At 46.5% G+C, this 15,773-nt stretch overlaps 1 protein-coding gene across 2 annotated transcripts in view; it reads left to right on the top strand.

The window, feature by feature from the left end:
- Positions 1-124: 124 nt before the first annotated feature.
- Positions 125-15,773, top strand: part of RNF115 (ring finger protein 115) — a 60,609-nt gene continuing 44,960 nt past the window's right edge. Inside the window, exons 1-3 of one of the 2 annotated variants that reach the window (XM_075908383.2) lie at positions 125-400; positions 5,923-6,065; positions 6,633-6,746. In XM_075908383.2, the coding sequence (XP_075764498.1) occupies positions 6,672-6,746 (75 nt within the window). In that variant the 5' untranslated portion in view covers positions 125-400; positions 5,923-6,065; positions 6,633-6,671. The remainder of the gene's footprint in view (positions 401-5,922; positions 6,066-6,632; positions 6,747-15,773) is intronic. The other variant, XM_075908382.2, reaches the window with a different exon arrangement.

Genomic DNA, 15,773 nt, shown 5'->3' with positions numbered 1-15,773 from the left:
CCCGCCAGGCTCGTTGGTTGCGCATGCGCATCGGCGGAGTTTACGGCGCGACGCTCTATCCTCCCCCTTCCGCCTGGTCTCGCTGGGACTTGGGACACGGAAGAAGCGAGGGGCGCCGCTCTACCCTGCAGTTCTCTCCTTGCTCTGGCGTGGCGGAGGCCTGACTGCTTCCTACCCCGGCCCAGCGGAGCACCAGCGAGTAGGCGGAAGCGGGCGGCTAGAGCGGCCCCCGCCGCTCTATCCGTGCGGGCCCTAGTCGCGGCCCGCGGAGGACTGACGGCAGGCAGGGAGCCGGGGGAGGGGGAGAGAGAAGATGGCGGAGGCCTCGGCAGCGGCCGCCGTGTCCCAGCATCGCTTCTTCTGCCACAGCTGCAAGGGGGAGGTCAGCCCCAAGCTGCCGGTAAGGGGCGGGGCGCGGACCCCTCGTCCCCCGCGGGGGGGGCCCTGCACCCCCCATGGAGGGGGCCAACCCCGATCTCCCCCCCCCCCCCAGGGGCGCAGGCCGGGGGAGCGTTCAGCCCCTGTCCTCGGGGCAGCGGGGCCAGGCGGGAGAGGCGCCACCCCCGCCCCTCGCATGAGAAGGGGGGGGGCTGAAACCCTGTCACCGTGCAGGGGGAGGGGGCTGCACCCCCCCCCCCATCTGCCCTTCACTAGGGAAGCAGGAAGTGCGAGGCCAGTCCCCAGTGTCCCGGGGGGGGGGTCAACTCCTCCCCCCCCCCAGGTAATCCCTGGCCTGAGGCTTCCTTCCCCCCTCTCTGTCCTGCCCTGGGGGGCACTGGCAGGGGAGGTCTTCAGCCCCCAGTTGTCCTCCAAAGAGGTGACGATGCAAAGGGCTCCCTGCCCCGCTTCAGGCCGAGAGGTGAAACCTCAAGCTTCCCTGGCCACTAAGGTGTGGGGTAGGGATGTTAGATTTTGGTTAATTGAATAGTCGATTGACCTCATGAATTGTTATTGGTTACTCGACTATTCTGTGGCCCCGGGGAGTGGGGCTGGCAGCCAGTGCGCTCTGGCCCAACTCCCAAGGAGTCCCCTGCCACGCCGCGCTGCTACCGCTGTATCAGAGGTAGCCATGTGGACTGCCAGGCGCTAGCTGGTCCGCGAGGGGAGCCGGTTTAAAAACCAGCTTCCCTTGCAGCCCCAAACCTTTGATACAGAGGCAGCAGCGTGGGGTGACAGCAGACCCTGTCCAGCAGGTGGGGGAGAGGGGGATCTGAGCTCCTGGACCCAGTGCGAGCTGGAACTGAGCCAGGCTGCTGGCCCCGGATGCTAAAAAATGTACCTGGGTGGCTGGGGGGGGGGCGGGGGGAGAAATGCATGTAGTCTATAGCATTAGTCGATAAGGTTTTGCTTTTTGGTTAATCGACTACGCTATTACATCCCCAGCTGGGAGGGCGTATATCCTAATCCTCCCTATGGAGAGAGGGGGAAGAGACACTTGTAGGCACATCAGGCACTTACCCCAGAAAGCAGAAGGCACCTCTCTCCTGATGCTCTAGGAGCCCCTTTGGGAACGTAGGGATGGTTAAACCCTTCTGAGAGTGGAGGTAAACCATAGCTCACCCTTCACAGTGGCTCCAGGCCTGCTAGATAGCAAGGGCACCCATTCTCTCTAATGTTGCAGGAAAGCCTCAGGGGAGAGGCTCAGTGGCATAGAATTGTAGAACTGGAAGGGGCCTCGAGGTCATCTAGCTCGGTCTACAACATCAAGGGAGGACTCCCAATTCCTACAGTGAGAAGAGCAAATTTCAGTTCCGCAGACCAAGGATAAGTAGAGGCTGAAGCACCGGAGCTCCTCCTCATGCCGTTGGAGAAGAGTTTTCCTTTTGAGTACCCTCTCTGGACATGTGTATCCTAGTAAAATAGTCCCGTATCTCGTTAGAGTTGGTGGTATGTGTGGTGTATTAGATGGGCGGTCACAAGCAACCCCAGCACTTCTGCAATAGGATGAAGGAGGTGGGTGGACCAATCCAATCTGTGGTCTCCATTTAGATCCAAAATGGTTAGTCAGAGGTTGTCCTTATGTTCCTGATGTTCTAGTTACATCACACACCACAGCTTGGCGACTTCCTGGCTGTGGAGATGTCCTGGCGAAGCAGGAGGCTATTTGAGGAAAGGAACAGATAATGTAGCTTGGCCAGATTAGATCAGACACATAATATCTTTTTTCCTGATATATGGGAACGTGTGGAGATTCTCTGTTGAAAGGGTGCCTCAGTTTCCCCACCTGTAAAATTAGAATATCTACCTACCTCCTGAGAGAGCAGGTGTAGGAAGATTGTAAGGCTTTTAATATTTGTGATGCACTTTAAGATTCTTGGATGAAAGAACTTAATGAAGAGCAAGCTGCTGTAGCAAAACCTCATCAATCTGGATCCTGAAACAGATGCTGTCCTCCAATTCCTGGGTATTTCATAGATGAGGGACAGCTTTTAGTTATCCAGACTGATTCAGGGTCATACTGACATTTATGTAAATGAGATGGTGCTGTACTATTGCTTTTCCCTTCTGCACCATGAAAGGAGGTAAGAGGATGCTTTGGAGATTTTTGTTTTACTTTAAAAATCATTCATACATGACAGGAATGATGAGCCAGAAAATTTCATTAGCTTCCATTACAGGTAGCTCACCCCTCTGCAACTGCATATAGTCCTGTTGAGATTGGTGCTTGTCCATCCGAAATGCAAATCGATCCTTTAGCTCTCTGTTTGCAAACTCACCCTGCATCCCCTCAAGGTAGTAGCCCAGCTTTCTGGTATTTTCTCTTCTCTTTCTCCCTCCCAAATCATGTTCGACTCCCTCTTTATGCCTCTCGCCTCTGTTGCTGACTTAAGCAGTTTTCTCTCCTATGTTACAACTGTCCTTTTGTTATAAAGCAATGCTGCCCTAAATTGCTCACAACTAATTCTCTTCCGTAACTGGGATTCAGGATTTCCTGATGCCATTAGTGAGTTTTTTGGAACAAGAACTCCGGGCCCATGTATGAGATACATTGTTCAAATATTCACAGTATAAACATGTGAGCATTGACTGCCTCTTTTCTTTTGCCCTGTTGTATATTTCTATAAGCATTCCTACCCATGCCTCTTTATTTCTAAGTCAGAGTCTTCAGTTTTGCTTGCATGGGCATTAGACATCCTGGACTCTTTATAAGATTAATGGTTTGACTTGGCTTTTATTGTTATAATTAGGAGCACCCAGAACCCCAACTGGGATCAGGGCAGCATTGTGCTAGTCCTCTCCCACTCTGTAGTTGGGAACTGTGTTGTTCTCTTGAACGTCTGCTGTCTTCACCCCGAGGGAGATGGCGTGTCACAGCATTCAGGTATTCTGGAGGATGATATGGACTCTAAAAATGTGAGCTATTATTACCCAGACTTTATAAATAATATGTTCAGGATTTATACCTGCCAAACCAATGAATTGTTTCACTTTTTCAACCTCTCCAGTATTGGGGTGACAACCTCTTTATCTTCTGCTGTTCCTGTCGCACACAACCTGATGGGAACCTGCTTGAATTAAGGGTCACCCCTCTTTCAGTCAGCTCCTCAAGTTCTGGGGGGAGCAAGAGATATCTCATCATGCTCCAGACAACCAGTAATGTCATGACAAGGCAGGTCAGGGCCTATTTCTGAAGTAAGACTCTCTTATGCTCTTTTGAAAGCCTGTCATTGTGAATCAGCCTGTGTAAACTTTCCTTAAGGAGCGTGAAACTGGGAGGATAACTCTTTAGTTCTAAAGTTGACTTGGGCTCTGACTCGCTTTGTAGCATTGGCCATGTCACTTCCTTGCTTTGTGCCTCAAGTTTCCCCATCTGTAAAATGTGGCAAGCATTGGTTTCATGGGGAAATGGGCTGATGTTTGCAAAGGGCTACATTAGGATTTTATTTCAGATCTCTGAATTGTCCAGTAGAAGTCCATGGACCTGTTTATTTCTAGGGTGAGGTAGCTCAGACAGTGACTTGGACCTGGTCTACACTCAAAACGGGTCAACGTAGCTGCTTCACTCAGGGCTGTAAAAAGTTTCCTGCCCTGAGCACTGTGGTTAGGTTGACCTGAACCCTGGTGTAGTTGCAGCTGGGTCGACAGAAGGATTCTCCTGTCAACTTAGCTGCTGCCATTCTAGAGATGTTACCTGTTTTGATGGAAAACCCATTTCTGTTGCTGTAGTCTTTGCTAATGCTCTATGTAGACCCGGCTGTAACATCCTAGGTGTGCTGCTGTAGCGTAGATGTAGCCTCAGACTGAGTCAAAACTTCTGTTCCTAGCTCTTCACGAGACCTTTGGCAAGAAACTCTCTGTCTGTCTGTTTCTCTGTCTCTGTCTCCCCCGTCAGTAGAACGGGGAGGGGTTTTTTAGACCGTTTCGGTGGTGATTCTTGGATTAGGGTAACATCAACCTAAAGTAAAAATATCTTGTGAGAGATTGTGAGATGGCTTACATGGCAGGGAGATAATCCTTTATGCCAGGAGTAACACACTGCTCATCAGGCTTGACTGGAAAGTGTGATGCCATCTCCCTTTGAAGCAAGTGTGCAAGTTCCATTGGTGCTGATTGCATGGCCAGTCCCTGGATAAATCTCCTAGGATGTCAGTAGGAGAGCAGATCTAGAGGCCATGCTGATCTTCAACGTAGCTGTCAGATGCCCTCTATTCAGCAGCCGCGTTGCGATCGGCTGTATGTGAAAATATGTAACATGCACTATTCCCACCTCTGCCTCCTTCTCCCGAGAGAGAGAGAGAGAAGGGGCTAGTAATCCACAAAACAAACCACGTTTATGCATTGATGGGGCTAGAGCTGTGCTCTCCCAGGATGTCACATGAAGGCTGGCTGTTCGCTGACCGGCACAGGAAGCGTTAACGGAGTGTTGGATCTCAATAGTAATGTTTCCATAGCTGCTTTAGCATAACTGCTGTGCTTCCACTATTGGCTGAATGTGGCCTGGTTTCATTTGGAGGATGGTGAAGGGAGGGGAAATAAACCATTTTCCTTGACTGCCATTTCAAATCACACTCTCCGCTCTATGCTGCAGGTGCAAATACGGCTGCAGCTGCAGCCCAGCGGATATGGTCGTATTTTAAAGCGAAAGGATAACTTGGCTTGATTAAACATGGCACGAGAGAAAAATCAGAGAGGCTGTTCAGAATTCCGCGCTAGATAGCTGCAGTGATGCAAACTGCTGCCGTATGCTTTTTTAAAAAAATTTGTCCCCCAAAGGACCATGTGACGGTGAATCTGCAACTTGCTCCTCTGGAGGGTCTTCTGTGATCTTGATCAGTTGATGTAGTCAAAAATCTCATGGTCCTTTTTGTCAGGGATAGGTGGCTGTCCATCTTGGTCATCTCCCAGTTGTAGTCTGAAGATACCAACTCGCTACAGTTTCGTTTATGTTGGTGGGGGAAGGAGGGGGCGGGACGCTTTCCTTCACATAACATTTCTTCTAAAGCACTTTGAACTCATCCAAAGTTCGCCAAGTATTATTGCTGACTTCCCATCCTGCACTGCTAAACGGCTGCCATGTGTCGCCACGCTGCATTTTAGTGATGGATTAAAAAACTATCCCAGTTTATTACTACTTTGAGTGCTGAGAATGTGATCGGTCCTGTGCAATCCCAATACACAGAGCACTGGGTATAAAATATTGGCCTCGTCAATACTATTTCTGTAACCAAATCAAGGGTAGTGTGTTTGCCCCATGCCCTGGGGAGAGAACAGTTAAAATGTAGAGTGAGGAGCGAATGTGCATCTTTTAAGTCCTTGGATTTGTGATAAAGGCAAGCTCTTAACTAACATGAGGTGACCTGTGTGTGAAGATAAGGCTGTTTGGTTTTCACACAAGCTAGCAGGTTGAGTTAAAGACTTGTGGGAGAGCTAGGGGGTTTGCTTGACTTACTAACTCATGTGAAAACTATTTGTCTTTGCTAGGATTTTACCTCATGTTAACAAGCTGGAGTTACAATCAGACTCTTTTTCCTAGTGAAGATTTACTTCAGCTGGGCTAAAACACTGGAGTATCCACGGGCTTAGCATTGTCACGGGAATAGTCAGATCTTGTGTCCCTGATTCAGGTATGTTTGTGGGACAGTACTCTCTTGTGGGGTCCTTTGGGATGAAAGGTGCTGAAGGAATGTAAGATCATTACCATTCTACTGCGAAGAGGGGTAAAGTAGGGCAAAGAATATACTTTTTCAGACTTCCCCCAAACTGGCTTCGAATGGCATTGTTGAAGTAGATTTTGATCTACTTGAATCTCAGTGAGCCGTTAAAAGAAACCTTTGAAATGCTTTCCATGCTAATGTTAAATTTGGCCTATTATCATGTGAAGTTGCAATCTTTCACTATATGGAATACATCGCCGTTATAAGGTAAATGTACTAAGCAAAAGAGGGGAAAGTCCTATCTAATCTCACCCATATCGGCTATAGGAATAAGCTGGTTGAGTCTCTTTAAAAATCCTCTGACCAGTATACCTTAAATCAATGCAGAATGTCTTGCATTGGTTGGTCACAGTTTTGTCTGATGAAACCTTTTCTAAGAGGTCCCTGAGAGCAATAAATTTATTAGTGGGAAAAGACTCATAATCTGCATAATTTAATCCATGATGAACTGGCATCTTCCTTTTGATCTCTTGGCAGGTCTTTTTTTGCGATTCTTTTATTTTTTCCTCCAGAAGAATGCCTGTGCTGAATGGGAGGCATCTTTGCCATTTCCGCTGGGCTCAATCCATATTGAAATTTAAGTTTGAAAAGGTAATGCCTGGAATGTTAATTAAAAAGGTAGAACTCTTCTAAGAACTTTGGGGCTCCTCCTTTCTTAGAGTACATTGCAGGCTAAAATTTCTGCAAAATTGTATTGATCTGTAATACTGATTGGGGTCAGGAAATAGAAATAATCCCAGGGAACCTTGTAAATGTAGGCCCTGGTCTTGCACACACCAAAGTGAAGTCCCATTGATGTGAACATGTGTCTGTGTGTGTGTGCAGGCTTGGAGTTGGGTCCTGTTGCCCTTCTGCATACAAAGTTCCTACTGCTCACTAGGGTTGCCAGGTGTCCGGTGTTGAACCAGTATTTGAGCTTTCTGTCTGGGAAACAAATTGAGAAAATACCGCACATATAAATGTCCCATATTTTCTAATTACGTTTTATTATTATCATGAGTATCAGTATGTAGTTGCGTACTGCCTGGCAGAGCGTGTCTACCAGCCAGGCAGTATGCAACTACGCAATAAAGAGGAGGGGGACAGGGCCGGACACACCTGTGCGCCACGCTAGGACCGTGCGCATGACAGGCAGTACCCTGGGATCTGTGTGCGCCCGGGCCAGCCCCGCTTCATGCCGGCTGGTTCCCCCCCGCTCCCCTCCTGGCCAGCCCTGCTTCCCGCTGGCCGGTTCCCACCCCCATCTGAGATCAAGTGTGTCCTGTTTTTAAATCATCTGGTAACCCTACTGCTCACAGGATCAGTCCTCTTAACTATGCAAGATGCAAATTATATGAGTTGTGTATGGGACTTATTTAATGCCTCTCCCTTCCTCCGCCCGATATGCAGTCTCCTCTTGGGTGAACTTGGCCTCAATTTTAGCACCATGAAGTGATGCTGCATGGCAGTTTACAACAGGAAGTGAATAATACCGTAAGCAACTAAAACTAGAAATGAACTTCAAGTAGTCAAGAAATACTCCCCCGTGTTGGGCCAGGATGCTGGGTTATTACACCCATTGTTCTACCTGAAAGATAGTTGGCTCCAGTTAAAGGCCAAAACATAACTTCTGTGATGTGTGCCCTGTGTTCACATGGAGAAAGACAGTCGTAGGTCAGGAATAGGAAAACAATTGCAGCCACGAATAGGTTTTTAAACAGACTAGAATAGAAAATAATAGCAGTTAACCCCCACTGTGGCTCTAGGGAAAAGTGATAGAATCCAGCAGCATCCAGTATTTCTGCTCATGAGCTGCATATGTTGGCATATTAGTATCAATCTGTAAAGGACTTGGTACTGTGTGAGGAAGAGAAAAATCCTACGTTATCTAATATAACTATTGTTACAAAGTCCAGGTAAATGCAGTTGCACCTTCCTTGTGCTGTAGCAGAAGAGAGAATACAGTAGTCAAGGAAACTATCCCAATGCCCTCTGCAAAACTAAATACAGTTATAAAGTTAAATAATAGCAGAGAAAGAAATGAAAGGGTATAGGAAAAGCATTAAAAAACAGTTTTCAGGATACTTGCAGGGAGCATATTTCAGATAGTAGGAGCTAAAGAAGAAAAGATCCTGGTTTCTCCCCCTCCCCCCCCTTCCAAGTTTGGCACATTGTTTTTTGTTAAGGCCAGACGGAAACTTTAGCATCTAGTTTGACTACCTGCATATCACGGAAAGTGTATGTGTGTGACTAGCGGATTTACCTGGCATTGCTTGGGACTGTAATTCGGGAATTCCATCAAATGTATTTTTTTTGCATCCCAATAAACTCCTATCATTCTCTATTCTTTAACAAATAAGCGCTGTAGTCAATTTGGTTTCCAATAACATTGTCTTTTAGTTTTCAAACCTTAAGTTTTGATTCAGCTGTGCCAAACCAGAGCACTACTCCAGATTTTTCAATTTTATCTCTTCTATAAGATTTATTGAGAAGCAATCCTATTTTTTTTGCTTATCTTGGTTCAGTTTCTTTCATTATTCACTCAGTTATGTCAGTTTTGGGGACTGTATTTGCTGCTTTGGTGATTCTCATTTCCGTTTGATTTTTATGCAAAGCAATCCCACTCCAGGCAGACCCACATTTTCCTGGCACAACCATACCCTTATGTTGCTTTCAGTTATAAGAGAAAGCTGCATACCAAATTTGGTGGTCCTAGTTTTTACCGTTTAGGAGGAGTTCTTGAACAAACAGACTCTCTAAAATATATAGCAGATAAAAAAATTCTCTTAAACCTGTTCCATTCTAAATTGCCAGATAAATTCTTGGCATAAACTGTAAATGGCTGGTATGTCTTCCTTAGCTGCTGGCTTAAAACATTCTTATGCCATGCCTGTTACTCTGGTATGTGGGCACCATGTTACTTCTAAAGTGCATAAGCTGGCTATGTAATGGCACACACAAAAATATTTTGGTGGCTCAGTTTAATTTCCAGAGAAAGGTGCGTGTATCACTAGGACAATCCCAGTGAACTGGTCAAAGACTGAATAGACCACAGAGACTCGGCTACTCTCTAAGGGACAATGCTGCAGGTCAGGATTGAGCCATTCAATGGTATAGAAGAAATGTGTGTGCCGGTTTCCTTTTGAGTGTGGATGAAGAGTCCCGAAGTTCCTCCAGCACATATCAAAGAAAAACTTAGCTTGAGGTTTCCTCATAGGACTGCAGCTTGCTGCTTGCCTTTGGAAAATAGAGAGGAAAAGAAAACAGACAGTCACTGACTTCAGCAGAGAGGTATGACGGTTGCATATCTGAGTGTCTTATCCTTCTGGTGGGTGATAACATGGCTAGGAAGCCCCCTGTGTCATTCCAAGCCCGTCTCGCTTGATTGGTGTACTTCAGATTGAGAATCCAGGCAAAATGAAGATTCCAGATGAAACGTGTATTTGTCTGCGAATACTGATGGCATAAACATAATGGGGGTTGGACACTTCTGCACAGTTAATGATAGGGATGTTCAATTTCGATTAATCAGCTAATTGAGTAGTTGATGGAATTTCCATTGACTACTCGATTAGTTGATAAGGGGGGAGATGCAGCAGGGAATTTGACACCAGTGTGGGCACCAGTCCCCACTCATGCCAGATTCCCTGCTCTGCCTCTGCCTCTCCTGTTCTCCCTCAATCACGGAGACAGTGCTGGGAGGCAACATGCTTTAAGCTGGCTCCCCCCCAGCACTGGCTCATGTCTCTTCCCCCTCCCGCCCCCCCGGCTGCCTTTGATATAGATGCGGGGGCGGGGGGGGGGGGAGAGAATGCAAGTAGATGACTCAACTACCCGATAAGCCTAGGTTTATCGGGTAGTCAAATAGTCGACTATTCTTTTACATCCCTAGTTAATGACCATTTGGAGGGACAGAGGGTTCTTCATAGTGCACCTGGCCACTCTGTGAAATGCATGAAGCAGAGCTGATTAGTGATAACGGAAGGGTGGCTGGGTGCTCTGAGCAGTGTGTTTGAAACCTCTTCTCCTCTGCAACACTTGCTCTTCTCTTTTGTGGCCCAGTTCTGCTTTGGAGATGGCACCTTCAGCCATAGTTGGAGGTGAAAGCAAAGGGTTCCATTTCCAGGGCCTGTTCAGTCCTTGGCTTTTCAGCTGAAACTACCACAAAGGAGCCAATTGTGATCATGGTTTTTAAGATGCTGGGATGGGACTGAGACCCACCATGATCAATCCCCATGAGCTGCTCAACAGCTGGTAGATCGTTACCTCTAAGCTAGAGTTTGAGCAGTAACATAATGATGAAAGGTTCCATATCCCTGAACCATCCAGCATCTCTTCATTTTTCCAGCTTCCTTGGAGACTTTTTCAAATAGTGAATAGTATCAAAACCATTTGTGTAGCATAAGGCCCGGTCTACACTACACCTGGAAGGTTGGGTTAAGGTACGCAACTCTAGCTGGAGTTGGCATACCTTAACCCGAGCATGGTGCCATCATGCCAACAGAAGTAAATGCTCCTGTTGGCTGCCTTTACTCCTCGCGACTGTGAGGAGTACAGGTGCCAGCAAGAGCTGCCCTCAGTATTTGATTTATGGGTCTTAACTAGACCCTCTAAATTGAACACCAGAAGAGTGATCTCCATGGTGGCCAGTGAAGACGTGCCCTAAGAAATAATTTTGAAATACTATATCCATTTCCACTTATCTGTTTGGTTCGCATTGCTGTTCCCTCTTCCGTCCAGCTTAGTTATTTAACCCAAATGCTGTATTTATCTCTTTCTACCTTGCATGTTAATTGTAGGTTAGTTTTTGGGCAAGTCTTTCCAACTTACTAGATGTAGGAAAGCACTTCCAAAAATGAATGGAACCACAGGCCTTAAATCTATAAATCCTAGCCGTGATGTCCATTGAATCACCACATAATGGATTTTCATTTTATTACAAAACCAAGTAATTGGCCTAATTTAAAAAATGTTCACTTGGTCTCATCTTCTCTGAACAGAGTTCATGTCAGCATCAATCCTAAGCAGAACTTCATCTTGAACTCTGGAAAAGAACCTCTGCATGCACATCTTTCACTTGGCCAGCAATGAACTGCAGAGCCAGCCGAAAGGCAGCTGGAAAATGCGGCAGGCCTTGGGAAATAGCAGCGTAGGTAACAGCACAGAATGTTGCTAGTTGAGTAAATCTTTGTAATGGGGTTCCTTGAACAGTGGAAATCAAGAAAATGATTTTAAGTGGAGCCGAACGCCAGGCTGTTTTTGCCGATCTGCAGTTGGGCCTTCGTTTAACATGGAGCCACATTTCCAGAATTGGCTCTCGTTTTTGGTTCCCTCAGCTATTGGGTGCCTAATGTGGATACGCACTAGGGCTTGATTGTTTTCTTGAGAGAGAGTTTCTGAGCACCCACAGCTCCTAGCATCTTTTGAAAATCAGACTCAAGAGATGTCCAGTTGGATGCCTAAAATCTGGGTGCTCTCAGAAAATGTTGTCCTTAGCCACCTTTGATTTTGTTTGTAGATGTGTCCCCCTCATTCTAGTCATGTTTTTAGTAAATAGGTACCATGAATGCCTCTGTTCAGCCCTAAAACCACCCCTCTTATCGCACTGAATGTAAAGTTGGCTTGTTCCTGCAGGGTAAGAGTAGTGACTCTGTTAGACCAAGAGAAGGGCTGAGGTCCAGAGTCCAAGAGCCCTGGACTGTCAATCCCCTACTAGTAGAAACTTCTTTCTTAAAATCAAGGAGTTGAGTCTCAGGTGCATCAGGGGAGGAGGGATGTCTTTTCAGACTCAAATCAGCAAGGTATTTAAGGGCATGTCTAGCTACAGGGGCAGGAGTAGACCCATTAAAGTCAATGGCATCACTTAAGCACATTCCTAACTTTAAACATTTAAGTACATTGCTAAAGTAGGGCTTCATGTATCCTAAAAAGGGATATCCTGGAATCTCAGTGCTTGAATCTCTTCCCATTAGATTGTGTAGCCCCCTTGTCTGTTCCCTGTGGCATTTGTTCAACAGCTTTGTCAAATAATACTCTGTATTTCTGCACCTAGAACTTCATAGTCTTCAGAGCATCCTCGTAATACTCCTGAGTCGACCCCTCTGGTTCTAAATACCAGGAAATGGAGTTAAAATACACCCCTTCCAGCCGAGACTCTGCCCTCTTTGAATGAGGCTTCAGCCTGCACCTATGGGCATTGTAGCACTTGGCAGAAGCCGTGAATAGCTAAAATATGACTTCTGCCAAGGGCTGGTGGATGGCAGCCACTAGCTGAGGTCAGTCCTGAGCAGGTGATGTCAGTTTGGAAAGGATCAGAGCCATAGTTTGCACCTAGTGTCTCTCTAAGAGAAGGTTTAAGAACCAAAGCAAGTTGAAACAGTAATTTTTAGGGGGGGTGTAGCTTAAAATGCCTTGCTCAAAGGACTTCAACCTTACTGCAGGCCCCCCCCCCCCCCCCAGGCATGGCAATGTCAAGGTAATCTAAGTGAGCATGTGAATTTTAGAGCACTTATAAAAATGGACAGATAAACAGTAAGCTAGTCTCAACCTTATCTATAGTATTCCTGCTGTCCTACGTTCACACCCCACATATAGCTCTAAATCCGCAATGGGCAGCCAAGGCAAGTGAGTGAGCTGCATCAGTAACCTTCCTTCATCTCGGTGGGCCTACAACAATCTCCTGAGACAGGGCAGTTTTGCTCACTGCACTTGTATACCTAGAATTTGCAGGATGTGCCGACTGCACCGTCGCAGCGCTTTGGATGCAAAGGGAGTGCACGGCTCTCTGTCAGTGTTGTGTGCAATCAGCACGCACCATACTTCTCGTGCCCTGGCTTTACATGCGTGTCACTTTAGTAATATCGGCAGGAAAAAAACGACGTGAACGGAAACAGCAGAATCAGGCAATCCTGTGCACGGGCAGCAGTCAGCAAGATGTCTTGCGGGCCATTGTGGGTTACCCACCACCGCTCTAAACGTGTGTCTTCCCACTAGTGGTTGATGCTTTCAATCCTTACAGATGGCAACATAGTCTTATTTGCAGATCTTAGTCTAGTTGTATATATTGGTATTTAACTCAGATACCTGCTCCTACACACAACTGAGCAATGCAGTTATTTTTTCAAAGGCATGTGTCTGTTCTCTTTAGCTTCCCTGTGTAATTATTTTCTTTAAAACTGATTCCAGACTTTCATGGGTGTTGAGCTCCAGTGATTCCGAATGCTGGGCTCCTTTGAAAATCCTGCTGTTTAGCTACCTTGCCAAGACCTGCGTAAAAGCTTGTCCCCTTATGTCCTCGCAGAAAGGCCAAGTTGTAAATGTTCATCACTTGATGCATCAGTGTAGAAAATAGCCAAACAAGATTAAGTCGCAGAGGGTCGAAGAGCTCATGATCCTTAATTAGTGCACTGAGGTGCTATGGCAGTATACTTATAAATAAAATATAGGGGAAATAATTAGATTCAATCCAAAGGAAAATGGGGGAGAGAATTTATGCTGAATCAGACGCACAGAACTGTAAACCGGAGTTTGCAATATGACAGCAAAGAAACCAGAGCAAATTTTGAGACCGCACCCATAAAGACATCACCCAACAGGCAGGGAGGTATTTGTCATCCAGGCTCTCACACTGATAACATCACTCGTGGAATTTGATCAGGTATTGGACACCAACAGGGCTTGAATTCAGAGGTGAGCTGGGTTATACATTAGTTAGCAGCAGTTCTTCATTGGCTGGACTAGACAACACGAGGTCTCTTCCATCTGTGACGCTTCTCTATCTTGTCTTTCATTTGTGCTTCCTGCATTGCCCCTCTCTGCTTAGCAGAACTCTTGGTGTGTAAAATTCTCTCTTGGTTTGTGTTTTGTAGAGATTCCTGTTGGGTTGCTGCAAGTCTTCCTGGGAGATGGATGTAGCCTCAGTCTAGCATGTGTGCTCTTAACTTCTGTAATCACTGTAGACCTACCAAGCAGTGCTCTGGCCTGAAGCCTGAATGTGCAAAAATGTCCAAAACATTTAATTGTCTCCAGTATGCATTCCACTGATAAACAGTGTTCAATTTTTTTACAGAAGCATATGAAACAGAGAGAGGGGTGGGGACCATCAGCCATTCCTGGATTAAATTTCAGCTGTTGCTATGGCTTAACTAGTTCCACAAAGCCACTAGTGAGATGTAAAGAAATTTGATTCCCCCCCCCCCCCCCCCCCCCGGTGACCTGTTTTGTACTTACCTGCATATACACGGAGCTCACGAATGTGGATGACTATACACTGTCCAGTTAAAACGTGAGATTCTCTTCCTGAGTCCTGGGAACGTTCCTCGTTAATTCACTCATCTGGGTGGGCGGGGGGCAGAGGAAAAGAGAGAGACTCTAAAGAGACTGTTGTGTTTTTGGTGCTGTCTGCCATAAATTGAAGCAGATTTATGATGTTGGAGCAGAATTAGGGCACTTGCTGTATAAGCTTTTTCATGGTTAGAGGAATTAGGAAGGGGAATCTAAAGTGCTTTCCGATCTCGCATCAGTATTCTGATGGGACTGGGAGAAAGGAATTCCCCACAACTCTAGTGGAAGACCAATCCAGAGTGTTTATGCTGCAGCCAAATTTTTGCCCTTGTCGTTTAAGGGATAAACGGTATCTTAGGCTGTTCTGTGAGGCCGTTGCCTGGCTTTCCTGAGGGCAAACAGCTGAGTAACTTGCCCTCATGGAGCCAGGTTTTACCACAAACGTAAGAGCTTCTTGTTGTTTAAAAGTGTGTGTTTAAAACTTAGGAAACATTCAAAGACTGTTCCTTAGTCCAACTGGGGTAAATTTGGAAGCTGGAATCCTGGACTATCCTCACCAAATGTCTAACAGGCAAAAACTGCTGGCATCCAAGGCTGGGAGATTTAAAGAGGTCTAGCGACTTAGATGATCAACAGAAGCCGGGCACCTGACTCCCTTAAGCCTTGAAAATCCCATCCCTAATTGGCAGTTTCCCCAGAGAGGCTAAGAACGGGAAACCTGATCTTGTCTCTATAGGAGGTTCCTACCGGGTCAAATGTGAGACCTGGGTCAGCATGGGGGAAGATGCTCTCTGTGCTGGAGTCTCTCTGTCCATCTCTGGGACAGTCGGCACGTGTCACAAGAGCTGAGTTCACGTTACAGAACATGGCTTAAATACGTGTTTTTTAAAAATAGAATGAAGTCGAAAGGCTTGATTCTTAGAGACATGGAGGGAGCTGTTCTTAATGGAGTGGAGTCTGGCCCCTACAACACGAACACCAATATCCTTCCACGAAGGCTACACCTGCATGGGACAGCTTTCAGGATCAGGGCCAAAATGTCATGCCGCAGCTGAGAGGCTGGATTGTGATATTGTGACTTGCCTTCATCCATCAAATCCGACTGATTTTTACAGGAGTCACAATGTGCAGCAGGGTCTGTGTTTAGGCTGGTTACGGACTCACTTGGAGTATAATTTACCATATTAAAGTGTTACAGAACTTCCTGTCCCTTGCCTTGACACAGCACGGTTCCTCCACCCTTGGTATCTGACATCACAGCCTGAATGCGTTTCCAAGAGGACTGCAGCCTGGAAATGAATACCAAAGTGCCACTGCTTGCCAAAGGTTTTCAGGCCATGCGTATAGTAGGCCTTC

The sequence above is a fragment of the Pelodiscus sinensis genome, chromosome 22 (genome assembly GCF_052426305.1).
Source record: "Pelodiscus sinensis isolate ZL-2025 chromosome 22, ASM5242630v1, whole genome shotgun sequence".
In the NCBI taxonomy this organism is placed as follows: Eukaryota; Metazoa; Chordata; order Testudines; family Trionychidae; genus Pelodiscus; species Pelodiscus sinensis.
Note: the sequence above shows the minus strand (reverse complement) of the source record. Positions and strands in the feature narration are given on the sequence as shown.